The sequence below is a fragment of the Carica papaya genome, chromosome 1, assembly GCF_054855325.1.
Source record: "Carica papaya isolate Zhongbai chromosome 1, ASM5485532v1, whole genome shotgun sequence".
NCBI lineage: Eukaryota > Viridiplantae > Streptophyta > Magnoliopsida > Brassicales > Caricaceae > Carica > Carica papaya.
This window is the reverse complement of record NC_142309.1, coordinates 22,326,558-22,353,628: the sequence shown is the minus strand read 5'-3', so window position 1 is coordinate 22,353,628 and position 27,071 is coordinate 22,326,558. Positions and strand designations below refer to the sequence as shown.

The following is a 27,071-nucleotide window of genomic DNA, read 5'->3' as shown; positions in this document are numbered from 1 at the left end:
TAATTGCCAACGTGTTGTGAAAAAGTATCAGCGTAGTCTAAGAGGCCCTTAAAAAATGAGTTTCTGCAGCCCATTTTGCCATATTGTCGGCCATGACATTCTGTTTACGAGGCCAGAACCAAAAGAGGCAAAGCCTTGTTTTCTCTTGTAAGGCTAATTTCGTAATATACTCATAAAATTGATTTAATTGAGAAAATGTGTAAATTATGTAAAAAATAATAAATATTTAAAGTATTATAAAATTTCACGTAAATTTAAAATAATTGATGCCCATTGTCATAAAAATCTATAGAATTTGATATTTTCTGTTTTAATTCTATATAAGTTTAACTTTTTTAAATTACAAATAAATCAGGTTACCAAAAAAAATATTATTATAGAAAGAAATATTATTTGCAAATCAATTTTTATGTTAATTTAAAATTTATTCGGAGAATGCTTAAAATTTTATAGGGTAAATAATTATGTTCTAACTTAGTCAAGTTTTTTTAATTCTAATTTTATCTTCAAATTTATAATTTTCCTAAATATAATTTTTTTACTAAAATTCTTTATAGAAATAATAATTTTTTCTATTCTTTGAATAACAATATTTTCATTATGAATTAAAAAATAAATCATAATAATTATATATATACTTTTTAACTCATATTATTATCAGATATGTTGTTAAATAAAATAAGTTAATTATTTATTAAGATTAAATTTTTCATGTTATAATTTTTAAATTTTATTAAAATTAAAATATAGATAAAACAAAAAAAATTTCAAATTTTATCCAGATTTTTATAATTGTTTAAAAACATCATAAATCAAAATAACTTTATAAGTTTTAAGAATTAAATTGTGACAAAAATGTTTAAAATCTAATTATAACAACAACTTTATATCTTTCGGAGCATACTGACGTCATCTTGTGACAGCACTCGAAGGAGCTCTAACCTCTCGCCTCTCGGTGTTTCACGACAACTGTATACCCGGCATTCTGTTCGTCACCGTGCTGATCTTGATTCAAATTCTGCCTCGATCTTGGCCGCGTGGAATCAGCGAGAACCAAAATGGGATCAAGCGATCGGAAAACCCTAGACGGAGAAGGCACATCATCTCCATCTCCGCAACCGCCGCAACCACGACCAGCACCGTCGTTCTCTGAGAACTGGCAGGAGCGTATTCTGACCCCTACTCTACTTGCAGGTATTCATCTTCCTCTCTCTCTCTCTCTCTCTCTCTCTCTCTCTCCTGTATTTGATTTTTTGTTATAATCTTCCGCTTTATCTACTTGTTTGGAAACTGAAACAAAATGAGTAAATTACATATTGGGGCTCTAGGTTGTGTCTTGGTTTTTTCATAGAGAAGATACTCAATATAGCTAAATAATTATATTACCACTTGATTGTTCATACAATGTTTGACCAAATATGGGGTATAAAGAATTCTTTTCTGGATGTTGACGAAGAGTTCGGATGCTGGTTTTGTTGGACAGGGATTGCTGGTGGAGGCGTTGGATTAATATCTAAGTACCGGAAAGCTCATGGTCTTGCTAATATCTCTGCTACTTACGCTGCTAATTTCACCATTGTTACTGGTTGCTATTGCGGTAATTTCTTCATTCTTTTGTTCAATAGTAGCTCGTAGATCATGTGCTGTTTGTAATTATCTCGGATAATCTATTTATTGTCTTCTTTATTGATTGATTTATGTTTCCTTTTTGACATGTTCTACTGAGGTTGGATTGCACTAATAATCTATTTTGCGAAGGGTTGAACAGGTTATTGCTATATGCTATATGTTTCTTTTGATTGCTTTGACAAAAGCTTTTCCAACTCCTTGTTGAGTATCTAGAGTGTGTTTGGATGTTTACTGCTTTATAAGCAGTGTTGGCTATTTTGTTTTAATTCAATCTGTTTTGTATTATTTCAAAAAAAAAAAATTAATCTGTTTTGTAACATAAAAAGTAGAATCTCAATAAACGAATTTAAACTAGAAAAAAGATGAGCGTCTTTTTCTTATTCCTTCTCTAAATTTTTGAATGTTGATTCAGAAAGTTTATTTTTTTTATTCCATTCAGTTACTTTGTTATCTTTATATATTTGTTTCTTATAAAAAATAATTTTATGAAAAAGGCTTTGATTGCTGCATAACTATTTACTTCTCATCACTCTACCTAAAGTACTTGACATTTATTTCAGCAATCATAGACATCCTTCTTCCTATCTTGAAAGACAAGATCTGTCTTCCACTAGTTGTGGTTTGTTCAACCTTCATGAGCTTCTTTACCAACATAAAGTAATATATCATTATGACCTTCCAGTTTTATAGCCCACTTGTTCCGGAAGGAGATAGGAAAAATGCTTGGTGTTTAAATGGTGTCCAGCTCATTGTTGTTTGAAGGAATCCTCCATTTCATTTAGGGACTTAACAAAGTTGAGGGGATGCAATCGTTTTCAATATCATTTGATTGAATAGTTAACCTGACTTCTTTACTTTTGTTGAATTATCCACTTTCACTGGTACTTTTTTTTTTGGTTAAAGAAACAAAATGAGATAACAAATGTACTAGCCTGTTTGTAATGCTATTCAAATTCAAGAATCAAGCATCGATCCAGAGCCTCTTTTCCATCATTTGCCTGGTTCTTTTAAGGAGAATGCTAGGCATAGAAACTAACCATGATAGATGCTACTGATAATTGATTCTGTAATTGGTTTAATCCTCCATATTTCTAGCAACTAATATGTTTAGGGTTGTAATGATTTTTTATATTTGACAGGGGCTCGGGAATTTGTACGAGTAACTCGAAAGTCAGAGCATGATGATCTACTAAATTCTGCAATTGGGGGCTTTGGTACTGGTGCTATACTAGGCCGTCTTCAAGGTTAAGTTTCATAAATCTATCTCTTACACGATTTTCTATTAGAACCTGTTGATCTGAAGACCATTTTTAGTGTTAAGATTTTTTTGCCCTGTTGATATGCAAAAACTCCATTTAGGTATTTGCTAATAGGTGGTTATAATAAAAAAGATCTTATACTCAACTGTTACACAATCTGCTCCTCATTTTCATTTGCTGAGTTTCCCATCTGACTTGTAGTTGAATTGTCTTCTTCTTTGGCATTTTTAGGAGGTCGACTTGGTGCCTACCGGTACTCAGTCATGTTTGCTGTTGTGGGTACAGCCGTAGATTTTGCAATTCTGAGGCTAAAACCTGTATTAAGGAACTTCCAAGATGGTGACTGGTTTAAGTTGCCAAACTGGTCCCCGATACAAGTGCTAGATGAGGAAGCCCTTGCAGCTAAGAAAGCTCGAGAACAGAAACTCTATCCAGAAAGAGCATTTAGAAACCTGAGCAAGGAGGAATCTTGACAATGATAGCAGTTTCTACATGCATCTTAAGTTTTATGCTTATAAAATTTTTATTTTTGTTTTCTGAAAAATTTTACACAATATTTCAATAACAGCATTAGTTTGGTCAGCTCACTGTCATGGGAATGGAAGCATACACTAATCTCTGGGTTCTTATTCTTGATGTTTTAAATTACTTCCAGCAATTCTGTGCTGTGTAATTATGATCTCGTCAAATATCTACAGCTTCGTATCCCTTGTGCCTTTTCATTCTATTTGATCTTGAAATATGTTTCATGCAATTCATCAATATGTCCTGAAGAATGTTTAATTGAAATGCTTGAAATGTATGTAAGAGGATTTGTTGAGAGTTTGTACTTGCCAGGAATTTTTCATTTCCATTTTCGAGTTTGTTCTTGGAAGATCATGTTATATCATATCATGTGCTATCTCCAGAAATTCTGTTGTTTCAGAACTTTGAAGTAAGAACTGAAAATATACAGCAGAGAAGGATAGAAGGGAAAGAGAGAACAGAAGAAGAAGAAAAAATGGAGAGGATGCGAGTTTTCCTAATCATTTTCTTTCTGTACTGATTAGTCTCGACATGCTCAGATCATCACTGAAATAAATAACACACTCAAAATAACTACTTGAGGTATCACTTTAAATTCTTGTTTGGACTTCGTTGGCTAGTTTCAAAACATTCTTGATCTGGTTTTTGTATGAGAATATGTCCTCAGTATGTTTAGTTATTTCTTTCGTTATGATCAAAAGCCGAAGCTGATGATGATTATAAGATTTATAAAAAAACATTTGTCTACTCTCATCTTAATATAATAATTAAACTGTAAATTTAATCTATAAATTCATATTTATTTACAAAATGAGTTTACCCCCTTGAAGGATTATTGTGAACTCATCAAGGAGTGGAACAAAGTATTTATCTTTTATTTTTAGAAAGTTCAAGTAAAAAGGGTTTAGTGTCCAATTAAACATAATCAAGCAATACTACAATAATTAGAATAGAAAAACTGTTTCAAATCATTAGAAGTTGATAAAGTCTAATTAAACAAGTGAAAAATTTGTAAGCTTGGTAAACCAATCGATCAGTTGATCAGTTAGATATGTTACTTTCTTTATCGATATTAGAGGCATTAACAATCTAGTCCTACTAAACAATTTCTCAATCTTCCTTTGATCATTTGTGATAAAAATTTTCGATTCTATTATTAACTAAATATTGAAGAAGAAATATATTTGTTATTAATTTTTATTTTACTTAATAAGTGATATTTTTCATTTGTGCATTAAGAATTTTAGTTACTTTTGTAATTATAAATAAATAAATAGTTTGATATTTTTATCACTTGTTCTATCACAAATATGATAAAAATCTCATAATTTAAAGTTAAAATTCACACGAACACTGATAATATTTATCGTGCGACTATCAACCTTACTTGCTGTAGCAGACTTATTAAGGATGAGGATGGTGCTTGTTTGAGAAGCTTCAACAAGAAGATTAATAGATGTTATGTGCTTTAGACCAAGCTTTGAGGTGCTTTCAGTGGACTTCAACTCGTTTGACATATTAAATTTTGTAGTATTATTCTGAAAATGAATAATATTTTGGCGGTGCAATTACTTATTAAGGAGGATTACGACACTAATGTACATGCCGCATTCGTTCGTAAGATTAAATATTTATTATTATATGTCTGACATGTTAGAATTCAATATGTCTATCATAAAAAAAATAGATATGCTGATTGGTTGGTAAAAACCATATTCTTTTAACCGATGGATCTCTACTTTCATATTCAGGTGTCGAATAATCTCTAACAAATTTTTTAATTTATTTTTTTGACTTTTAACTATCCTTATACCAAAAAAAAAAAAAAAAATTAAAACCCATACATTAGAAAACCTAGTACTAGTTATCCAATTATGATGAAGACCGTATCAGCACTTTTTTTAATCTCTATTTTACGGTTTTGTCCTGATTTTTGCCTTGTCTACCGGATTTACCCCTGCTATAAAAACTCTCTAAAACCCGGTTGGAGTTGTTGGAGGCTCGGGGGGTTTGGAGTCGTAGCTCTCACTCCCAAAGTCGCCCTTTAAAGAGAAGCGGTTCCTGCAAGTCCGTCACCCGGCAATTTCTGTCTCCAAACACCAGCAGGTGAAGTTTCGCGGTCTCTTTTTCATCTCTCTCCTCTATTTCCTTCTCTTATCTCGTGCTTCTCTCTGTTATATTCTTGTTTTGTTTGCCTTTTCAATTTCTGGTTTCTTGCATATTATGTGTCGGCGTTTTTTTTTCAATTGAATTCTCAATCACTGTTACAGAATTGGTTAACCTTAGATTGATTCCAAGTTTTTTTGAATAATGACATTCGAACTTTTGGTAATTGTTCTCCTCATATTTTCTTGTCCGATTTTTCATTTTTGTCTCTTGCATATTGTAGAAGTGATAAGTTTTGTGAGGTGTTGAGAATTTCGATTTTCTATTAACAATAGACTATGTGTGCTTGGCTGGGAACGGACAATTGAGTATGGGGGGTGCTTAATGGAATACCCGGAGTCACCTTGTTTATTTTAGCTTCTGTGACAAAGATCACACTGTTTATCATAAAGCATGGAGAAACCTAAATATGTTCTGCACAACAATTCTGGAGTAATCTGATATCGTTGTCAAGAAGTTTGAGGTTATGTCTCATGAAAGACGTGATGGCAACAGTCTAATGTCTGTCACTAGCAGTTCTTAAGAAAATCTACCAAATAACTCTTAAGGAAGAAGTTTAGAGGAACAACCATTATAATAGCACTCTTGTTTGAAGAGAACTGTTAGATTAAGAATGATTTTATTGGTGACAACTTACTTACCTATTATACTTCTGCTGATATGTACCATTTACCTTTCGTTTAGGATTCAGTATGTTTGCGTTCCATATGTTTGGTTGGGGAAAAAAGAAATGTTAATGGGAAAATTTTTCCATTTCGAAAGAAGATTCTCTTTTAGGAAAAAAGGAAATTGTTTCTGTTGGCATTACAAATGCCAAGATTCCATCACTGCCACCTCTCTTTCTCCTATTTATCCAATATGTTTTCTTTTCAGCTTTATTTTTTTCTTTTATTTCACTTTTCTTGCACAAATTACGAATTTTTTGGTATCTTTTTTCTTCTGAAGCCCAAAACTCTCTTATTCCATTGTTCTATATTTTCTTGGTTTCTCCTTAATTTTATCATTTTATAGATATAATTGACTATGTACATTGTTAATCATATAATACATTCTTGATTGGGTTGTCATATAATTTATAATCATTATAATTTCAACTAATTATCTTACTAGCTTCTTTGTGGTGGCGGTAAAGCTGGAAGGAAACCAATAACCTTGGAACCCTGGCTCTCTCCTGGGGTAAAGCAGGAAAATGAAGATGCATTCATGTTTTGCTGAGAGTTTATTCTTTTTCTTTTGGTTTTCTCTTAAGTTTTTCAGAGTTAATGTGTTATTCAAGTAAAACTTAATTAGAATGTCAAGTTTGATCTTTTTTATTTGTTTAGAGATAGTTTCATATAATCTTTCCAAAAGTTTGACAAGTTTGTGCCAATTGACAGACTTTTGCAATGCTTTACAATGGAAAGCATTCAGTCTAAGAAAGGTTTTACTCCTTTAGAAAAATGTTTTCCATTGGAAATTTTTGTCAGGATACTATTTTCTGCAAACAAACCAAACATAAGTTACCAATATCTTGCTATCCCACTTTACACACAAGTCTTTTCTTTCTCTAAAAATTGGCACCATTAACAATTTTAATTGTTATATTACATATATTTAGATAATTTTAAATTTCGCAGAAACTTTTGGGGATAGGGTTGCTAAACGTTACAACTTTTTCTCAAAAGAGAAGGAAAAATTGCAACTAGAGGTGGCAAAACCTAAGCCAACCCGACCCACATGAAACTCAAAACTTTCCAGCTTGAATTGACCAAATAAAGTCAGCAACCTCAAACCTATATAACCTAAACCCAAATAAGGTCTTGGGCAAGTCTTCATACCCAGAAACATGCTCACCTAAATAATGACACATGGACAGTGGGTTCCAGAAAAGGCATGTGTCCTCGTTATGCAATAACAAAGTAAGCAGGCCCCTTGATCTTCTATATATAGGGACAGCCAGACATGCTGAATTCTTAAGTAGCCAGATATGTATTTTTCGACGAATATACTGACTTAATATCAGAGTGCAGTCTCCGTGAAAAATTCAGACACCCTCATCGAAGCTGTTTTCATTTTCTGTGTGCAGATCCAATCAAGTTAATTTGATTATTTTAATGAAAAAAGAAATATTATTAGATGAGGAGAAAAGTGTAACAGTACAGAATAAGAAATCCTCCTAAGTCAACAAACAAAAAGAAGAAAAAAAGGAAAGAACCACATAAAACTAAACCAATTCTGCATCCCAGTTCCTCAGCAAAATAGCTGAAGAGACATCCTATAGGATCAATGAGCTAAACCCAGTAAGAAGCAAATAAAGCAAACTGTCCCTTAGGAAAGGCAGAGGAAAGATCAAGTCCGATTAATCAACCTCGAGTCCTTCAAAGTCAAAATCACCCTTTAATAGGTATTTTTTTTTTCTAGTTTTGCAGTTTGCTATGACGTTCTGGAGATTGCCTCAACAATTTTGACGGCCACTGGAACAAGCAGAAACTTAAAGTTAACCAAAAAAGAAAAAGTTAAGCAAAATCCAGATAACTCAAACCCAAAGTAAGCCGAACTTAAAAAACCTGAAAAACCAAAATATAACTATCATTAAACATCAAAGCCAAAATTTGGACTTACATAATCAAGTTAGATCTGATACAATCCTAAAAAACTGGAACCTGAAAGGATCTAAAATCTGAAAAACCCAAAAACTTAAACAACTAAGAATCAGAAACTCAGATGTTCAGAAAATTACCCAATATTTGTATGACACGAAATATTGAAATGGGATTGATCTGCAATTCGAATGACCTGATAACTAACCTGAAACTAATCAATTTGAATGCAATCCTAGACTAATTGTCATCTCAAATAATTGACAACATCGCCATTCATAATGTCTTTTTGCAAAACACTTTAATAAATGCTGCATTGACTTTTAGCAGTTCCTACAACATTAAGCATCAGCACTTCCACATAACTTTGGTAGTAGCAACAGCCAGTCGCAGTAATCCTGCAGTTAGCCAATTTATGAGCTGAACTTGAAAAAGCAACAGAAAGGAGATGAAAGTGTTGGTCTTGTTTTGATTGAAACCGAAGGCAAAGTGGAACCTGTATTAACTCTTAAGGGGAACTGGTAGCTGCTAAATGTCATTTTTTTTTTGTTTTTTCTCGGATGATTTTATTGAATTGTTCAGAAGTCCAAAATTTGATGCTCTCTCTCTGGCATTTTCTAAGGAGCAGTGGACACTACATTATTTATCTGATTCTAAGGGTAGTCATGTTTGTTCTGATAACTGTATAATTTATATCAGATGTTCATGGCAATACATAAGAAACGATTTAGGGCTTTTGCAACCATCTGACTTGGAGGAGAACTTGAGTTCCATTTTCAAGTCATGACTGGAAAGAAACCTAAGGAAAGCAGTTATCTTTTAGAATGTTGCTTGTTCTTCTGAGGTCTAAAACTCGCTTTCTTTCAGGGTTTTAATTAACAGTTTTTCAAGTCTGCATAAAGGTTGGCTCAAGTCATATTTTTTTGGTGTACCTATTCTTCTTTTTCTCCAACTTAAGCAACACCATCCTTCTTGGTGAACTTGGGAAGTGAATTTAACAATAATTCAACAAAGCTTAGCAGTTTATAATACAAAATATTGTTCTGTTTATATTGGGTGCTTACTTTTGTAACTTGTTTAGATCCTCATGTTCTTCCTGCAGACGAAGAGAACCTCCCCAGTCACCTTCCACCTACCACCTGCCACCTGTCACCTTCTGTCGCCATAGACGCTAGTGCATATTAAGCCCTCATTATGGACCCTTCCATTGTGAAGCTTCTTGAAGAAGATGAGGTCTTGTTTTTAACTGTTCTTTGATCATTTCTCCGCATTTCCATGTTGCTATAACTAACGTTCTAAAAACTATTTACATTTCTTTTGTTCCTGAAATGTTTGTAGGATGAATCTCTGCATTCAGGCGCGGATGTGGAGGCATTCCAGGCTGCCCTTAATCGAGATATAGAATGTGCTGTATCCACTTCTGAGCCATCTGATATGAATGCTGGTGTAAACTTCAATAAAGGTTAACTGCCATTCAATCCGATTAATTTTCTTTCTTTATATACTATGCTGCTTTTTTTTTTTTTTTAACGAGTTTAAATGCAGTGGTTTTAGATTGAGATTAGAGACCAATTCCCATGGTTGTAACTGCGTTTTGCTTTTAGACTGAAATATAAAAAATTGATATTCTGGCTGACGTTTTATCTAAAGTCAAAATGGAGGAAGTGAGTGCTAGTTAGCATTTGAAAAATTTCTATGGAATATCATTCGTTGTACGACATGTTTATTACATCTATTATCTTATGTGGCTCACACAGAAAAACTCTTCAAATTTATTATTTTCATTAACTAAAAGCTTATATCAGTTTTATCTGAAGGAAGCAATCATATTCCTAGTCAGTCAGTTGTGCAATGGACTGGTAGCCAAGATGACAATATCAACTCCCAAAGGCAACAGAGTGTAGGGAGTATGCAACTGCAGGAGCAGCATGTATCTGAACTAGAAGAACTGAAAAGAAGATCTCTTTATGAGAATCAACAGCAACAGAATGATTCACAAGAACGGAAGTGCATCCCTTTACCGCAGAATCAATCCCAAGATAATTATCAGCAGGGGCAAACAGTTCAAATTTCTCCTCAGATAACTCAAACAACCAGCACAAGTGTTTCTGAAAAAAATCCTGTCACTGTACGTGAACCGGAACGAGTGCATAGTCAAGATAGTAAATCTCAATACTTGAAATTGCAGAAGATCAGTAATCAACAGGCCACTAACATGGAGCCACCTATTAACCCTATGAATCGCAATATTAAACAAGTACCTTTTGCAGCTTTGCTTCCAGCCATAATGCCTCAGCTTGATAAAGACAGAGCGATGCAGCTTCATACTTTATATGCTAAATTGAAGGTAGGTCTCTGATGTGTAGTAATTGGTCAAAAAACATTCTATTTACCTGTATGGAATAGACTAAGCTATCACATTCTGTTCTGAATCTACAATGCCACTGCTTTTGTTAGAAAAATGAAATTGCGAAGGAAGTATTTGTCCGACATATGAAGGATCTTGTTGGTGATCAGATGCTCAAGTTGGCAGTTAGCAAAATGCAATTACAGGTAAATGCACGATGGGTTGTAATCCTGTGAAAATTTAGCACTCTAGTTAGTTGGATGTTAATTTGGAGCTATCAGTCGGCTTCCAACAATTTTTTGGCACGCCAAAAATATTTTTGGATCCCATCTGGCAGTACTAGTGTCAAACGGTCACTAATCTTCACTTATTTCTGCAGCTCCAACAAAAAGCCTCCAACCCTCCATCAGATCCATCTCTTGCTCCTCCATCAGCAGCCAGAACAAAAACTGAATCAGGCTACCCAACAATAGGAAACAATGCTCAGAAATCTCAGGAGATGGAGCGTCAATCAGATTCTCGTGGAGTACTAGTGGGTCAAATGACTTCCTCCAGTTCAAGCAATGTGATTCAGGAGAGAGATCGCTCATTGACTTCAGTACAAGGACTTAACAAGCAACCGCAACAACATATTCAGTTCCCACAATCTTCATTTCCCATATATGGAAGTGGCAGTGGCAGTTATCGTCCATATTCTGGGACAAATGTCAATAATTCGGTTTCATCTTTGAAACCAAAATCTCATGATTCCCAAATGAGGCAGATTACTCATAGTCAAAGTGTGGGATCCTCTCCATTTGGAGGGGGAAGTCAACCCGTGAACGCGAGTGTTCCTAAGTTTGAGAGGCAAAACTCTATAACTGATCCAAAAAGAGTGCATGGTGGTTCTCTTTCTCACTTTTCAAACAATTCAGCGGTGCAACCGAATTCAGTTTCCAGACAAGCCTCAACAAGCAAGGAGCAGAGTCCTGGCCCTCTGTCATCACTGACATATGTTAAGCAAGAATCAGTGGATCAGGTCACTGAGCAGCAGCGGAACTCCCATTTAGCTACACCACAGGGTTTGTCTGCTGCTCAGGTTGAAGGAGGGAATACAATTCCTGGGTCTTCAAGGGATGATCTCTCGGAGAAGCAGGCTTCCAGAATTGGATCCTCGGCATCTGCTAGTATCATGCCCTCAAATTCAGTTTCACCTTCCATGACAACACAACTAGACTCTAGTGTTCTGGTAATTTATATCCTTCTACTTAATTTTTGTTCACTTTTGCGTGGGATAAAAATCTTTTTTTTTTGGTATGTTTACTTTTGTTTTCTCATTCAATTCCTTGGTCTTTAAAGGATGATCTCTCTGCATATGAAGGGTAAGAACTATTGTACTTTTGTACTCCTATCCCCCTTTTGTTAAAGTAACCTTGCAGGTCTTGTATCAAAAATAGTGAACCTATACATGATCATATAGTTTTCAATTTCAAATTTTCTCACTGCTGCTATGCTGCCAGTTGAATTCTCGAATCCCATCTGCGACCTCTCCAGCTGGAGTTAATGCAAGAACACCCCCTAAAAAGTCTTCAGTTGTTCAGAAGAAACCACTTGAAGCACTTGGCTCCTCACCACCACAATTAAGGTATATAATTTTTGGCATACAAAAGCTTGAGAATGGTACTAATTATTAGGTGAGCATTGTTATATTTGTCCTCAATTCTAATGTTTTTTTTGTTGTTTTTCCCCATGTAACTGATGGGATTTCCTACAGTAAGAAACAGAAAGTTTCTGGGTCCTTTTCAGATCAAAGCATTGATCAACTCAATGACGTCACCGCTGTCAGTGGAGTCAATCTTAGAGTATGGTATTTGGTGAAACTAGTGCCAATTCTATAAGAGGACTTAAGTAAAGGACCTTCTGATAATCTTATCTTAAACAGGAAGAGGAAGAACAACTCTTTTCTGGGCCCAAAGAGGACAGTCGAGCATCAGAAGCATCTCGGAGAGTTGTGCAAGAGGAAGAAGAAAAACTTCTTTTGCAGAAATCTCCACTGCAGAAAAAATTGGCTGAGATCTGTTGATACACTTTCTATCCCTCCTTATATCTTTGTTTACTTAGGGATGCAATTTTTTCCATATGTAAGAAATGGCGTCTTTTGTACAGCTGATATCTGGTCTTGTATGTTTAACAGTGGCCAGGTGTGGTTTGAAGAATATAAGCAATGATGTGGAGCAATGCTTATCCTTGGTGAGATGCAAACTACTTGGTTAGTTTCAGTATGAGTTCCTTACATTTCTTCTTATGTAGCTAAATCTGTAGTGTGTGGAGGAAAGGATGCGTGGACTAATATGTAATATTATCAGATTATCAAAACAGGTTAGTTTCTGCTTCCTAATGGTTATTTGATTGCATTTACTGCCGCGTTTCTTCATTTCAAACATCTTTCTACAGAGGGTTGATATGGAGAAGGCTAGGCACCAGGTTTTTATGACCTCAGATGTACAGCAGCAAATTATCATGATTAACCAGAAAGCTCGAGAAGAGTGGGAGAAAAAGCAGGTTGAAGCAGAAAAGCTTCGCAAACTTAATGAAGTGGTTGGTCAAGATATTGTTTATTTACTTCTTGAACTATCCATTATATAAGATACGTATGTCAAAGGAAGTACGTAAGGTTTATGTTGTGATATCTTGACCCGTCAGCCATTTAATATAGTCCTGTATAGAGATACTAATTTTACTCCTTTATGTAAAATTACTGAACGAATGCCTTATCAAATGCAAAATTGCTGAATGCAGCCTGACGATGACATTGGAGTTGATGGTGACAAGGAGAAAGATGAAGGTCGAGCAAAATCAGCAAAGGTATTATTAATGGTGCATATATGTGTACAAGAATTTTTTTAGCTTATCTTGTTTTTTTAGGCAAACAAGGAGGAGGATGACAAAATGAGAACAACAGCAGCAAATGTTGCTGCACGAGCTGCTGTTGGGGGTGATGACGTGCTGTCAAAATGGCAACTTATGGCTGAAGCTCGCCAGAAACGTGAAGGAGTGGTAGATACTTCATCTTCTCAGGTAGGTAAGGATGTGAGCCAGAAGCCTCTATCAGCATCTGGAAGAAATGCAAAAGACAATCAGGAAACAGAGAAAAGAGGCCACGGAACTTCTGTTTCTGCATCTGGTATGTGGGTGTTACATCATATTGATTGCTAGTTTTGTCCTGGAATGTTATCTGGTAATATCCCACTAAGTTATGCTAGACGCTGCCCATGGCGGTGGTTGCTAGTTTTTCTTTCGAAATATTATCTCGTAATATCCCACTAAAACTATGCTAGACGCTGGCCCACGGATGTGGGTCACACATTTAGATTTCCCCCCATCTCTCTTCTGTCTGAGCAAGTTTATGCTCCTTCCATTTGGCTATTCCCCACCCCCTATCTGACCAGTTTGAGTGTCGTGGTAATCAGAGAAGGTGCTACAGTGAATATCAGTTTTGTTTACAGGAGAAACATAATCTGGCGGCCCGCAGGGGGAGCAGAGGGGAATAACATTAACTCCTCATGACTGCTGTTTGAGGTTAAGAGAGTGTAAATGGTTCTTTTAAACATTTGGAAGGAAATTCTAGGTTCTCAACAGTGCTCCTGTTCCTCTCCTCAAATAACTCACCTTTCTACAGTTCCTGTTTGCTTCAATTCTGCCCTGTGCCCAGACCCAACTACCAAGTTGAGCTTCAAGAAGTTTAGGGCAGTCTTTCAGAGCTAGGTCTACTAGCCAGCACTCTATATTTGCTTCAGACGTTCTTCTTAGTTAGAATCCTTTCAAATGTAGGCTTCCCAGGCCAGAAAAAGAAAAACATTAGCGAGAGCATTTCTCATACAGATGTGCTTCCAGGGAAAATTATTCAGAGCAGAAGAGCCAGCATTGAGGGATTTGTGGTGGGATTTTACCCTAAATAAGTAAAGATCCGAAGATGTGGCTGACCTGAACCGGAACCAAGATATTTAATTTTATATACCTGAACCTAAATGGGCAAAGAGAAAATCATAACTCGCTTTACATATCTATATATATATATTATAAGTAAATAATAATAAAATAATTTCAATTATATTTTCATACATCTCTATGGATTAAGTCAGGTTTGGATATTCAACAATCAAATCTAAACCTGACCTGACTGACTATCCTCCCCATAAACTGGAGCAGACCTAAATTTTAAATAAAAACACCTGTATCGGGGAGGGCTTATGAAGATAGACTGTTGGTTGCAAGTGAATTATCATCACTAGCTTTGCAGAATTTAGGTTATTAAACTCCGAGTCATGTAAGGTTTTATAACACGGCAACATTCCACATGAGATTACCATTGGCCAGAGCATGCCGTACCAATTTACAAAGTTGCCTCCTTTTAGTCTCGCTAGTTACCACATTAAACAGTATAGGGAACATTGTCCTCAGCAGAGAGTACCTCATTGAACAAGGTTCAACATTGAGCTCATCATTGTAATCATTTGATAATTAGTATTGACTAGGATATTTTATCATGTGAACTTTACCCAAGATTTTCCAATGTTCGATCAAATAACTATACTAATTTAAGTTTCAACATTGCACTGTGTATCATGCCTCCAACTAAGAGGAGGTTAGATTTACACAAGGGGCTTCTTTTTTATTAAATTGACACAGTTTTAACTAGTAAGAGGATTGGTGCTTGGCTGATTTAGTGATCTTTTATGCATTATAAAGGCCTTTTGGATTGACTTATTCTTTTAAGACTTATGTAAAATGCAAGGTTTATTACAACCCATTCATTGATTTGATGGTTAGTACTTCTATCATTCTTTATGAGTGTGTAAGTTTGACCTCTTGGCTATGCACCCATTGTCATAGGAGAAAAGTTCAGAAAAAAGGGTGCAAGTTCTATCAATTGGCAAGTGATGTTATGGTTATATTGGGAAGAAATCTAGAAATATTATAGAATTCATTTACAAATACATGCTTAACCTAACTAGGAGAATCTGTAAATTATATTAGGATGAAAAAGAAATTATCTACGTGAAATTAGAACGATACGGTAATTTCATCAATTTTCTTGAAATTTCAATTCTATTTGGAATTTCATATGGACTCAGTTTTTCTTATTTTAGATAGAATTATCATTGTTTTTACATTAAAAAAATACGGAGTTAAGAAATAGATTTCACACAAAAATTATGGATTTGTTCCAAACACTACCTATAGTAAAAAGTCTTGGTTAAGTTAGCTTATCTTTTGAAAATTAATATTTTTCTTGTAAACCAAAAACATACTAACCTAAGATCATGTTCAAAAAATTCCATAAACATTGTATAATTTATTTGTAAATATATATCTAATCTATCTACACCTGTACTAGGATGACAAAAATTGATTTGTAGGAAATTTCATGTGGAATTGAAATATTGCATTCCAAATTCAATCAATTTTGGTAGAATTTGGAATATATTTCTTCGAATTCACCAAGAATTTAAAATAAAACTTTTTTTAAAAACTATTTTAATGATCATCTTCACTATTTTCTTTTTGAGTAAGTATTAATTTGCAAATGAATTTCTTATAAATTTAGTATTTGTCCCAAACATAGTGTAAAAAAAGTTACTAAATATTTATATGGTTTTTCCTCAGAAAAGTTTACTGGTTTAGTTTTCTCTCAAATCTCACTAAACCATGTATATTATGGGACTCATTGGTTCAATGGATACTTGTTATTGAAATTTGCTGTTCTGTTCACCCATTTTTCTTCTACAGGAGCTGTCAGAAAACTCGGCTGGAACCAATCTGGCATGTCTCAGACTAGAGTAGCTCGCACTGTTGCTGCTAAGGATGTTATTGCTGTTCTGGAAAGGGAACCACAGATGTGTAAGTCTACACTGATGTATCGCTTGTGTGAGAAGATTCGTTCCGAAGCTGTGTCCAAATAATCTGTTTGATATTGCATTTTTTTGAGAGAAGCCTTACATATATATAGTTGCTTCCATAGAAAAGAAAAAAATATTCTACTGCTCTTCTGTTTTTAATATCTGTAGATTGCAATTATGGATCTGATTGTAACCAAGAATTGTCACGGGGCAAGAAAATCAGGGAACGTTTAGTTTATAAAAATACTTTTTAGTCTTAGTTTTTTTATATATGTATATCTATATACATAAGACAATATGTGGTAGTTAGAAGAAAACAATGTTTGAAAATAAATGTCAAAATTCAATGCCTTTCAGAGTCAAAAAAATAGTTATTTTAAGTGTTTTCTAAAGAATTAGTTTTTGGAATGATGAGTGGGTGGGAGAATTCAAGCTGAAAGACTGGTTTCGAAGAATATACGCTATTGCCTGTGATAAGGATATCATGGTGGAGAAGGTGTATGGGACAGATGGAGGGGGTAGGGACTGGAGTGTTTGGGTAAAAAGAAATTTGAAGGATTAGGAAGTGGATGAATACAGCAACTTGCTCCTTTGTCTGGTTGACATTAACCTGGCTGATCATAAAGATAAAAGGGTGTAGAAACTGGATAAGTAGAGAGGTTTTTCTGTGAAATTATTTTATAATTATTTATTCAAGAGAGATGGAGAAGGAATGGCAGCACTGTTTAAGCAGATATGGAAGTCCAAAGCTCCCCCTAGAATGGTTTTCTTTGTTTGTGAAGCTTCAAGAGAATGTGTTTTGACTCTTGACATGTTCAGGAAGAGAGGTAACATTTTGGTAAATAGGTGCTATTTGTGTAAAGCTGATGATGAATCCTGTAAGCACATATTACTTGGGTGCCCGCCGGTGTAGAGCATTTGGTCTACTGTTATAGGCTTATGGGGTTGGATTGGGCTATATGACGGGGACAGTGAATAAAGAATTGTGGGCGTAGGTGGGAATATGTAAAAACAAAAGGCATTTATTTCTAGTTTCCCTTATCATTTTTTGATTAGTGCAGAAGGAAAGAAATGTAAGAGTTTTTAAGGGAATAAAAACTAACTTTGTTAACGTTGGAGATAGACGGAATTACACGTTTGGTTTTATTTTATTGGGTCATGACATTAAAAATTTGAAAAAATGTAGGTATTGTCATTAACCACTTGATTGATTTATAATTATTTTGTATACAAGTAGTATTCTTTTGGTGCTTATATTTCTAATAATACCATACTTCACTTTTATTTTTTATTTTTTAAATATTTTCTAAAGAGTTTTTTAGGGTTGTTTAACTACCCTGTACACACTGTAACACATACTTTGTGTTTAAACATACATGAGTTTCAAAAGCTAGTGAAAATTAGTCTTTGAAGTATTAGCATTTAGATTTATACCTAGCCAACGAAGAAGCAGAGTGGAGAAGCCGGATAAGTATGGCAAAGTACAATTAGCTAGTAGGCGTACTCAACTCTAGAGACAGTGCAGATGTGATGAGTAGCTAAGAGCCAACTGGCTTGAGACAGTTAGATATGTCCTAGCCCAAATCATTTAGCTTGTGCTTATGACTAATCAAGTTAACTTCTACCTTGCCAACTCTCGAGATAGTGCAGAAAGTTGATGAGTAGGTAGGAACCAATGGGTTTGAGACAGTCAGGTATGTGCTTGCCCAAATCATGTAGCTTCTGCTTATGACTAATCAAGTTGATTTTTACCTAACCAACTCTTGAGTAGGTAGGAAGCAATTGGTTTGAGACAGTCAAATGTGTGCTTGTCTAAATCATTTAGCCTGTGCTTATGTCTAAAAAAAAGTGATGGGATATTCCGGGTAGACAATTCAAGATTACAGCAAGTTTTAAAAAGAAAATTTTATAAAGACTTTTGTATGTTTAACAATTTTTTATTTATAATTTCAAGTTTTTAGATTTTCTTTTTTACTTTTTTCTTTGGACAAATTCTTTTTATGAAAATATTTGTTTCCTGATAAAATCATTTTAATGAAATAATCAAAGGATATGTTATAACAAATAAATTCTAGTTTCATGTTATATTTTATTTTTATTTTTAAACATTTTTATTTAACTATCACTTATATTTTTTGATATGAGATTTTTGGACATTAAAAGTAATATATTTTAATATATTAAAAATATTATTTGTATTAAAATTTGACGTATTTAATATATTTAGAATTGGTTATTTTGAAATATCTAAATATTGCTTACAAAATATCTCACCCTTCATAATTCATAGATAAACATTCATTTCTATATCTCAAATCTAAAAAAGATAGCAAAATTAAATTTAATTTGTGGAAAATTATTTCTGCTCTCTTTTCCTTTTTGAATATAAACGGTATAAACATATTTTATTTAAATTTTGTATAAATTTAATGCATTTTAGTGTGATTGACGCGTAGAGATAATGTGGCAAATGTGTTTATTTTAGCAATTCATTAATTGAAAAACTAATTTAAAATAAAAATTAAGTTTAAGACAATTAATTACTTTTCTTTATTAAAAAAAAAAAAAAGGAAAAGAAAACGAAATCCTAGTTGGCAACTCATGCTTGAACTGAACTGAACTGCCTCAGTGGCCATCCGCCTTTTTTTCCATATTACTCCTTGCTCTATATCTCTAAAAATCATCACTGTCGTCACCACCGAGGTCGTTGGTCTCGCGAAGATCTCCGTGATTTTTCTTCCTTGGCCATGTCAAGGGCTCGAGTCTACGCCGATGTCAACGTTCATCGACCCAGGGACTACTGGGACTACGAGTCTCTCACCGTCCAATGGGGGTAAGCTACAAAAAGGAAACAGAAACGGAAATAAAACAGTTTAAAACCCTAATTTTAACGGCGTTATAGCTCGACAAGTGTTATCTTATTCTTCATCACAATCTGGATTCTCATGATAAAATTGTTAATTCGATCTCAGTAACTGCGATTGGATATTTCTTCAAGTTCCGTTCGGCGGAGTTTTCACAGTTTCCTGTTGTTTTTTCTTTTCTTCCTTTTTCTTTGTTCGCTCTTTCCTTTTGCTGTTTTGTGTTCAGTGATCAAGATGACTATGAGGTTGTTCGAAAAGTCGGGAGGGGAAAATACAGTGAGGTATTTGAAGGTATTAACGTGACTAACAATGAGAAATGTATCATTAAGATACTTAAACCTGTCAAGAAAAAGAAGGTGATTATTTTTTTCCACTGTCACTGTAAACTGTGTTTTGAATTGGAATCTTACTTTTTATGCTTAAAAATTTATAAAGTATGCGTTACATACACATCTTTGTAGTGTTTATTGATTACTTGAAATTGGTCAGGTCGACTTATATATTGTTATTCATGACTTCATACAGATTAAAAGGGAAATAAAAATACTACAGAATCTTTGTGGAGGCCCAAATATTGTAAAGCTGCTTGATGTGGTCAGAGATCAACATTCAAAGACTCCTAGTTTGGTTTTTGAATATGTCAACAGTACAGATTTTAAAGTTTTGTACCCGACATTGACAGATTATGACATACGATATTACATATACGAGCTTCTTAAGGTACACTTACAATCATATTGCAACAACCTGGTTGTTGCCACCTGTTCTTTTTGGAATATAGCATACCTGCTTAAATATTCAAGAAGAATATGATTTTAGGGCATGATATGTAATTGTAATTGGACATGAAACTTTTATTTGAAAAGGACATTGAAATTTTGATAGTTGCCTTATTGGAATATGCTCATGAATACTGTTGTCACCCGATTCTCAGGTTAAATTAACTAAATGGGAAATGGAAACTTAGGTGGCCTCCTCTTTTGGCTTCTCTTTTATATATTTTTTTATCACTAACATGGATTCCATCATTCACCCTCTGGCTATGTTCATGGGTGGATGCCTTGTGAATGATTTTATTCTCCATTAAAAAATTAATAAATGTTTTTTTCAGAAAAATATACCTGGTGAAGGACACAGTCTTTGAATTATTGAGCAGTATGTGCTGATACTATAGACATGCCACAATCTTTAAAAAGAAATTAGTAATTGTCTTTTCAGAAAAATATAGACAAGCCACAATAAAAGCTAGTCGCAATAATGTGAATTGAGGTAGCAACAGATGAAGGGGCTGAGTTCCTCTTGGATCATTGCTTTATGACTTGTTCCCTGGAACTACTTATCTGTGAATATCTGTGTTCAATTCTTGTTATTCCTTCTCTCTGTTATTTATGCATTAGTTCGGTGAAAGTAATTGTTGTGTGTTTATTTAACTTATGTGTTTTTGTAATCAGGCCCTAGATTATTGCCATTCCCAAGGAATAATGCACAGAGATGTCAAACCTCACAATGTTATGATTGATCATGAGCTACGGAAACTTCGCTTGATCGACTGGGGTCTTGCTGAATTTTACCATCCCAATAAAGAATACAATGTTCGAGTTGCTTCAAGGTATTTATGTGCTTTGTGATTTCTCTAAATAGCAAATGCATTTTCTTTTATGGTAATTGTAAATCCAAATATAATCTAATTGAGGGGCCTGTTAAATGCAAATTTTTTTCTTCTTTCAGCATAATTCCTGATTTGTTTCTGTATCTTGGTGAAATAGATTTACTGAAGTGCTTGTCTACTTATGTTCAACCTGTGTTTCCTTCACTCTGTTCGTGTTTGCTTACTAAATTTTCATTAATGTGTCATTTTCCAAGGCCTGTGGACAATAGCTATTTTATTAGATATGATTGGCATAGTTTACCTTTTTTTCCATGCTTTTCTGTTATTTATTTGTATTTTCCAATATGAGGGGTTGATGCATCATACAAAATTCAAGGTGGTTTGGTTGAGTCTGCCACCAACAGGCTAGTTGGAACTGACAATGACCTATCCTGTTCATCCTTCTTCAAATTCACCTTCATCATTGATATGCTAAAATGAGAAAGACATGCTTATAATTCATTATTTGTTCCTTAACATTATGTTTTGATTTAAGATCAGTATGTAAAAGATTAGAGACTGGAGACTGTTGAAACAAGCTATAATTGATGTACCATTCATGCGTGTGATATATGATGTTATGCTGAATTCTAATGCTATGTATAATTCCTTATTAACTCTATCCGTCTCTCTATTTCATGCATACACACAGAAGGCTGCAATCATGATATAGCAGTAGTATTCTTAAGTTTTAAGCCTGACAGCATCTTTAATGTCTAATAGTAGTGGTTGTAGGTTGTAGCATGGTTCTAAATTAATTTTGAGATTTGATAGGAAGGAAAGTTTGCTTAGGTGGCTTATGGTTATTTTAACTGCTAACATGAAGAACTTATCCAAGTTCTCCTACCCATGCAAAAAACTGAGACTTTTCTTAATTGATTTTAGGTACTTCAAGGGTCCTGAACTCCTTGTTGATTTACAAGACTATGACTATTCCTTAGATATGTGGAGCCTGGGTTGTATGTTCGCGGGAATGGTAATCATTATGCTGGGATTGCAATTGTCACTACAAAATGTTGTATGTCTACCTTGATAAATTGGCACGATGTTCTTTAATCCTTGCAGATTTTTCGAAAGGAGCCATTCTTTTATGGCCATGACAATCATGACCAGCTTGTCAAAATTGCCAAGGTAATTTTAGATGCATGTTTGGGAATAATTTTGAAGTTCTAGGCAACAATAAACTGCTGTAGTATTTACCCAAGAACAAACAAAAGGTCTTCCTTCTCTATCTTTCCTCCACTCTTTTCTTGTCCCTTCTAGAGTAATCTGAAAGGAAATAATGTTTTATAGTTTTCAAAAAGGAAAAATGTCACGTTACACCTGATCAACAATGAGGCTTTTCATTCAAATGCCTGTGATGGATGATGCACCTGATTTTTAGTATTTTCTTGATTGCTAAATGTTCAGTTATCATCTCTTGCATATTATCTACTGACTAGACCATTTTCAAGACCTTGCCCAAGCATAGACCTAGCTTATTTCGAACTCCAGATGTTAATTACCTTTCTAATAAAGTTTACCTTATTTTCTTAAAAGAAAAATTAACCTTTTCCTCATAGATTGTTAAATGTTACCATTGGATTTTTTTTATAAGGCACACTAATGTGACAAATGATTGAATTACATTATCTTCTGATAATTAGTATCTATTTGTGTATATTCAGATTGTAGGTTCAGAGTTTTCAATCTGAAAAAATGACTGCAGGGGTTTTACCTCTTAGGAGAGTAAGGAAGTGAAAGTGCAAGGATCATGTATTAAATTTCCGGCCATTAGATAATCGAAGTCTGTAAGGATGCTAACAGTGGGCAACAATTCATAATAGTCCAGAAAATGGTCTCAGGCACATCAGTACTTCATGCTATTAGGCCAATATGTAATTTCTTTTGATAATCTTGTGTCATTGGTGCTTCCTTGATTTGTATCCCTTAAATGGTTGACACTTTGGACTGTGGAATGCTATAATGCAAGCAATGAGTTAGATGGATGCTGAAAATTATTTCTCTCTCTTGTATATGGATGGCATACTCTTGGTGCCCATTTAATTTCTCTTTTTTCTCAAAATACATTTTTCTTTCTTGATGTGAGCATCATTCTCTGGGTTCAGAAAAACAGGCTTCTCATCTTTCCGTGCAAGTTTTGTTTAGGAGCTACAACAAGATTTCAGAAATTGTCAAAATTATTTATTTTCAGAACACCTTAACTGCTCTCGTGATTTGTATCTTACAGTGACTCCATATTTTCTTCAGGTTCTTGGGACAGATGAGTTAAATGCATACTTGAATAAATATCACTTAGAGCTGGATCCCCAGCTTGATGCCCTTGTTGGAAGGTATACCTAAATCGAAATTTCCTTTTCTGCCTTGATTTCACAATGTATTAAGTCTCGAAATTGTTGTTACCCTAAGGATAACCCTTAACAACATAATGGATATGCGACTTACATATATTAGTGGTAACATTAAAATTGCTGTTAGGGAACAAATTAATCTTATCCTCCCAACTTTTACTTTGTATTATTTCCTTATTGAACAAGCTCTTCACTGATTTAATATTCTTCTGTATCACACTGATCTGTAGTATTTATACACCTATTACAGGCATAGTAGGAAGCCATGGTCCAGATTTATTAATGCAGATAACCAGCACCTTGTTTCCCCAGAGGTCACTGATTGTGCTGTTTTTTTTAGTTCTTCATATTATTGACTTCTAAAGAGTTATTAGTTCTTTTTTTCTGTACTTCTGTTGATTCTTTCATTTTGCTTTTATGGCATACAGGCTATCGATTTTCTGGATAAGCTTCTACGTTACGATCATCAAGACAGACTTACAGCTAAGGAGGCAATGGTATCTTTCTTAGGATTTTACTGATATTTCCCTTAATCAATTTTCTTCCCTTTTTGCTTGCTATGGATTGCCTCCCTATTGTGGAACCTGGAAAGAGAAACTGAGTATGCTTCCTACTTGATGACCTAGCACCCTCCTGACATATTATCTTGATTCTTTTTTCAACCCATTTCTGAGTATCCATGCACGAAATTCCTCTCTTATGCGTTTTATTTTCTTCTTATTTCACATTTCTTTGCCTGCATTGGTAGGATTGATTGATTCTTGTGTACCTCTCTGTTCCCTCCAGGATCATGTAAATGAAAGCATTAAATGTACATATATAAACTAAAATTTTACTCTGCTTTTTACTGCTCGATATTGAACATAGGCATATAGTTTTTAGATGTCTTGCTTTAAACTTTTTTCCTGATGTTCTAGTATTTTCCTTATTCATGTAAGAAATATGGTGGAAGGTGATTCCTTACGTGTTTTCGCTTTCAAAATACCTCACTTCGTTAAAATTTTACAGCAGTATGATATATGGCTAGTATTTTGATCTCAATGAATTTGACAACTCATTGCATGGTTTTAGCATGTTTTTTGGCAGCAGCATCAAGAATCTTTTGCTTGGTTCTTTGTTTACCATCAAGGAAAGAGACCAAAAATATTTCCATTCATTCTCCCCTGTTTCCCGGATTAATTTAGCTCTTTTTCATGTTAAGGAAATTTATTTTTGTCCCAGGCTCATTCGTACTTCTTCCAAGTGAGATCTGCGGAGAACAATCGAATGCGGACCTAATGGTCCTAGAAGAGTAGAAGTGTACTGCCCTAGCATATGTATGGATTCTGTTTTCTGCTAGTCCTGATTTAAGTCATTGGTCATATTCATAATCTTGCACTTGTTTAACTTCCTATTCAGAGTGTATATTTGTATTTGTTACTCTATCTTCTTCAATCATGTCTTGTATTTGAATTTTGTTCCTAATATTGTTAATTAACCTACTATTCTATGAAGGAAATATCATATACAATGGGAATGTGATAGACTTGGTATTTCAATCCTTTACTAGTAATATACATACATTATTTATGAATTTTATTGGTGAAATCAGTTTTCTCCTTCATTAATTAAAAACACAAGAAATATCACGGTGGCGCACAATTGCTGCCCAAAATAATTTCACTTAAATTTTCATTTAGCATCAATATTAAGCCCCTTCTTGGTCCAATGAGAGGCAAGTGCTATTTATACTGGAAACATAAGCTAGGAGATTCATGAGTATAAATGATGTAGTATTCTTTTTGTTCATTAGTAGTGTATCCATAATTCGCCTGTATTGACAAACGCAATTTTTTTGTTCCTGTTCTCTTAATCTACGTTGATTAGCTTTGATCTAAGAGTACTTAGTGGTCTTCTGCTGTTGATTTTTATGTATAAGTTATGCTTAGCTCTGATTTAAGATTACTTACCTGCCCACTAAATTCCATGAGAAAAGAGTTCTGATAAAAAAGAAACAATTAGGAGTTAGACAGGACCATGTGATCATAATTTATAAACATAGTAGTAGTTGACACGGTATTTGACATGTTCCACAAGGTTTCAATTTCAAATCAGTTGGAACTTGAAACCCTAGAAATTGGAAAGATTGTTGCTGAAATCACCACACATATTAAGATACTAGGGGATGGAAGATGAGGTTCCTAAATTTAGGATATTAAACTTATTTCTTGAGATGGGGGAAACATGCATAAACATCGGATTTAGGGTGCTTCGCTTCAGCATGTTCCCTGCATTTTACCTCTGATGTGGTGCATATGAAGGTCTGCATACACACTTTGCACTGCACTCAACGTTGAACATTAAATCAGATTCGAAATAAAACAAAATTAGATCTTATAATCATTCCTCCTATCTAATTCATGTATTATTATATGAGATTCTTTTTGAATAACATTATAGAATATATGAAGTTTTAAACCCTAGATTCTAGTCCTTCAAATCATTACCTGGATTGTCATGGCTTTCTTGTTTGATTCCAGCTGGCTTCCTACAAATTATAGAGATTGGATCATAAATGTCATAGTTTCAGTCAAAAACTACATTAAGAAACATTGCACCCAATAAAAACCTCTATAGAAAAATATGTCAAGATTTCCTTACAGCTTACTTGGATTTCATTTTCTTCCTTATTATTTTATGATTTAGTTATTAAATTAGTCTTAATATGAAAATTATAATATAGTTTTTATATTTGAATTGCTTGCAGTCTAACTTTAAGTTCTTGGTGTAGAAAATTTTTATTCTCTGAGAGAAATGAAAACTGAAAATTTCACCCTACAAAATACCCAGTTTGGAGCAGAGAAAACTGAAACATAAAGATAATATTACGATTGATTTTAGGACTAACAAAAATTCTAAGTAGTAATTAAGTAAGAATAGTTAAACAAAAAAGAACCAGTTTGTTTATGTTCATTAATTTAATAAAACCCAAATTAACTTACAACCAACTCAGCTTTGCCCTACAAATTAACTAAAACTACATGAGGGTAACTTTCGTTTTTTATTTAAACACAAGATCTAATCTCTTGCCTTCCACTAGAATATTTCTACCCTTTCGGCAAGAGAGAGAGAGAGAGATGAAGTTATACCCTTAGCAGTTTTATTCTTCTCCATGTTCCTTTCGCGAGCCATCTTTGATTTCTGGCCGTTGCCTCCTCCCATTATTTCCTTTCTTCTTCCTGATCTTGACTAGCAGATTAAGAGTGACAAGGAGAAATATGTGGAGCCTGCAGAGCAAAGCACAACTAGTTTTGGACTTCTGCTATGTATATATATGCATTAAAACTGATGATGACTTGGGGCAGATATATATATATATATATATTATTACATATGCAGTGGAACCCAGCTTGTATCGTATTCTTAGAAGGAAAGGTAAGTCAAAAACCATTGACTGCTCCCCGAGGAAAAATGCCATTTTTCCCCAAGTGCACTGTGAAAATCAACAGCCAGAGAATTGACATTGACCTAAACAATCTCAGTGGCTAGATGCTTGATTTTGTCCCGTCGGCTTTGTGGGTATAGGCTAAACACCTACCCAGAAGCTTCCCTCATGATAACATATGGACTCGATTTTAATATAAAATTATTTTCAAGAAATTAATTAGGACACAGTATGAATCCGGGTGTATAAACAATTATTGTTTATAAAAACAAATCTATTACAACCATTGAAATATATTTTATTTTTGACCTAAAACATTTGGCTTTTTACCCATAAAATTTAGTAACTCATTTAGTGACTTGTTTTTTTGTTTGGATATGGAATGTTTTAGTATTTAAAA

The 27,071-nt window shown here is 34.1% G+C and overlaps 4 protein-coding genes across 9 annotated transcripts; 3 read left to right on the top strand and 1 right to left on the bottom strand.

Moving 5' to 3' along the window:
* The first annotated feature begins 909 nt into the window (after positions 1-909).
* LOC110818784 (Mitochondrial import inner membrane translocase subunit Tim17/Tim22/Tim23 family protein) lies at positions 910-3,593 on the top strand. Its single transcript, XM_022047776.2, has 4 exons — positions 910-1,194; positions 1,484-1,597; positions 2,769-2,873; positions 3,120-3,593. The coding sequence occupies exons 1-4, from the start codon at positions 1,059-1,061 to the stop codon at positions 3,359-3,361; spliced, it is 597 nt and encodes a 198-aa protein (XP_021903468.1). The 5' UTR covers positions 910-1,058; the 3' UTR covers positions 3,362-3,593.
* A 1,794-nt stretch (positions 3,594-5,387) lies between these two features.
* On the top strand, positions 5,388-16,643 carry TAF4 (TBP-associated factor 4). Of its 5 annotated transcripts, XM_088221512.1 has the most exons (16): positions 5,411-5,519; positions 6,690-6,755; positions 9,261-9,391; positions 9,497-9,620; positions 9,964-10,505; positions 10,616-10,711; positions 10,885-11,733; positions 12,005-12,129; positions 12,259-12,346; positions 12,427-12,562; positions 12,679-12,734; positions 12,807-12,863; positions 12,939-13,082; positions 13,284-13,349; positions 13,410-13,668; positions 16,275-16,643. In XM_088221512.1, exons 3-16 carry the CDS (start codon positions 9,353-9,355, stop codon positions 16,445-16,447), a joined length of 2,754 nt encoding a protein of 917 aa, XP_088077638.1. In that variant the 5' UTR covers positions 5,411-5,519; positions 6,690-6,755; positions 9,261-9,352; the 3' UTR covers positions 16,448-16,643. The 5 variants fall into 5 exon arrangements, with proteins under 5 accessions (XP_088077640.1, XP_088077636.1, XP_088077637.1 ...); XM_088221514.1 differs by lacking the exon at positions 6,690-6,755 and having other exon boundaries at positions 5,388-5,519; positions 9,976-10,505; XM_088221510.1 differs by lacking the exon at positions 6,690-6,755 and having other exon boundaries at positions 5,388-5,519.
* A 2,348-nt stretch (positions 16,644-18,991) lies between these two features.
* On the top strand, positions 18,992-24,785 carry LOC110818779 (casein kinase II subunit alpha-2). Of its 2 annotated transcripts, none has more exons than XM_022047767.2 (10): positions 18,992-19,217; positions 19,475-19,604; positions 19,774-19,968; positions 20,700-20,857; positions 21,782-21,872; positions 21,962-22,027; positions 23,147-23,229; positions 23,498-23,561; positions 23,676-23,744; positions 24,469-24,785. In XM_022047767.2, the coding sequence occupies exons 1-10, from the start codon at positions 19,132-19,134 to the stop codon at positions 24,523-24,525; spliced, it is 999 nt and encodes a 332-aa protein (XP_021903459.1). In that variant the 5' UTR covers positions 18,992-19,131; the 3' UTR covers positions 24,526-24,785. The 2 variants fall into 2 exon arrangements, with proteins under 2 accessions (XP_021903459.1, XP_021903460.1); XM_022047768.2 differs by having other exon boundaries at positions 19,001-19,217; positions 19,475-19,539.
* Positions 24,786-25,251: 466 nt separating this feature from the next.
* LOC110818807 (uncharacterized protein At2g23090-like) lies at positions 25,252-26,545 on the bottom strand. Its single transcript, XM_022047800.2, has 3 exons — positions 26,376-26,545; positions 25,734-25,774; positions 25,252-25,567 (listed from the first exon to the last, which is right to left on the bottom strand). Exons 1-3 carry the CDS (start codon positions 26,446-26,448, stop codon positions 25,448-25,450), a joined length of 234 nt encoding a protein of 77 aa, XP_021903492.1. The 5' UTR covers positions 26,449-26,545; the 3' UTR covers positions 25,252-25,447.
* Positions 26,546-27,071: the final 526 nt, after the last annotated feature.

Excerpts from the sequence above, each read along its gene's own strand:
- LOC110818784 (XM_022047776.2), top strand. The coding sequence starts at position 1,059 with ATGGGATCAAGCGATCGGAAAACCCTAGACGGAGAAGGCACATCATCT. Across the intron at positions 1,195-1,483 it reads GACCCCTACTCTACTTGCAG|GGATTGCTGGTGGAGGCGTT; the intron begins GTATTCATCTTC and ends TTTGTTGGACAG. Across the intron at positions 1,598-2,768 it reads TGTTACTGGTTGCTATTGCG|GGGCTCGGGAATTTGTACGA; the intron begins GTAATTTCTTCA and ends TATATTTGACAG.
- LOC110818807 (XM_022047800.2), bottom strand. The coding sequence starts at position 26,448 with ATGGGAGGAGGCAACGGCCAGAAATCAAAGATGGCTCGCGAAAGGAAC. Across the intron at positions 25,775-26,375 it reads GAAGAATAAAACTGCTAAGG|GAAGCCAGCTGGAATCAAAC; the intron begins GTATAACTTCAT and ends TATAATTTGTAG. Across the intron at positions 25,568-25,733 it reads AGAAAGCCATGACAATCCAG|TGCAAAGTGTGTATGCAGAC; the intron begins GTAATGATTTGA and ends CGTTGAGTGCAG.
- TAF4 (XM_088221510.1), top strand. The coding sequence starts at position 9,353 with ATGGACCCTTCCATTGTGAAGCTTCTTGAAGAAGATGAG. Across the intron at positions 11,734-12,004 it reads AACTAGACTCTAGTGTTCTG|TTGAATTCTCGAATCCCATC; the intron begins GTAATTTATATC and ends CTATGCTGCCAG. Across the intron at positions 12,347-12,426 it reads TCAGTGGAGTCAATCTTAGA|GAAGAGGAAGAACAACTCTT; the intron begins GTATGGTATTTG and ends TATCTTAAACAG.
- LOC110818779 (XM_022047767.2), top strand. The coding sequence starts at position 19,132 with ATGTCAAGGGCTCGAGTCTACGCCGATGTCAACGTTCATCGACCCAGG. Across the intron at positions 19,605-19,773 it reads AACCTGTCAAGAAAAAGAAG|ATTAAAAGGGAAATAAAAAT; the intron begins GTGATTATTTTT and ends GACTTCATACAG. Across the intron at positions 23,745-24,468 it reads TTACAGCTAAGGAGGCAATG|GCTCATTCGTACTTCTTCCA; the intron begins GTATCTTTCTTA and ends TTTTTGTCCCAG.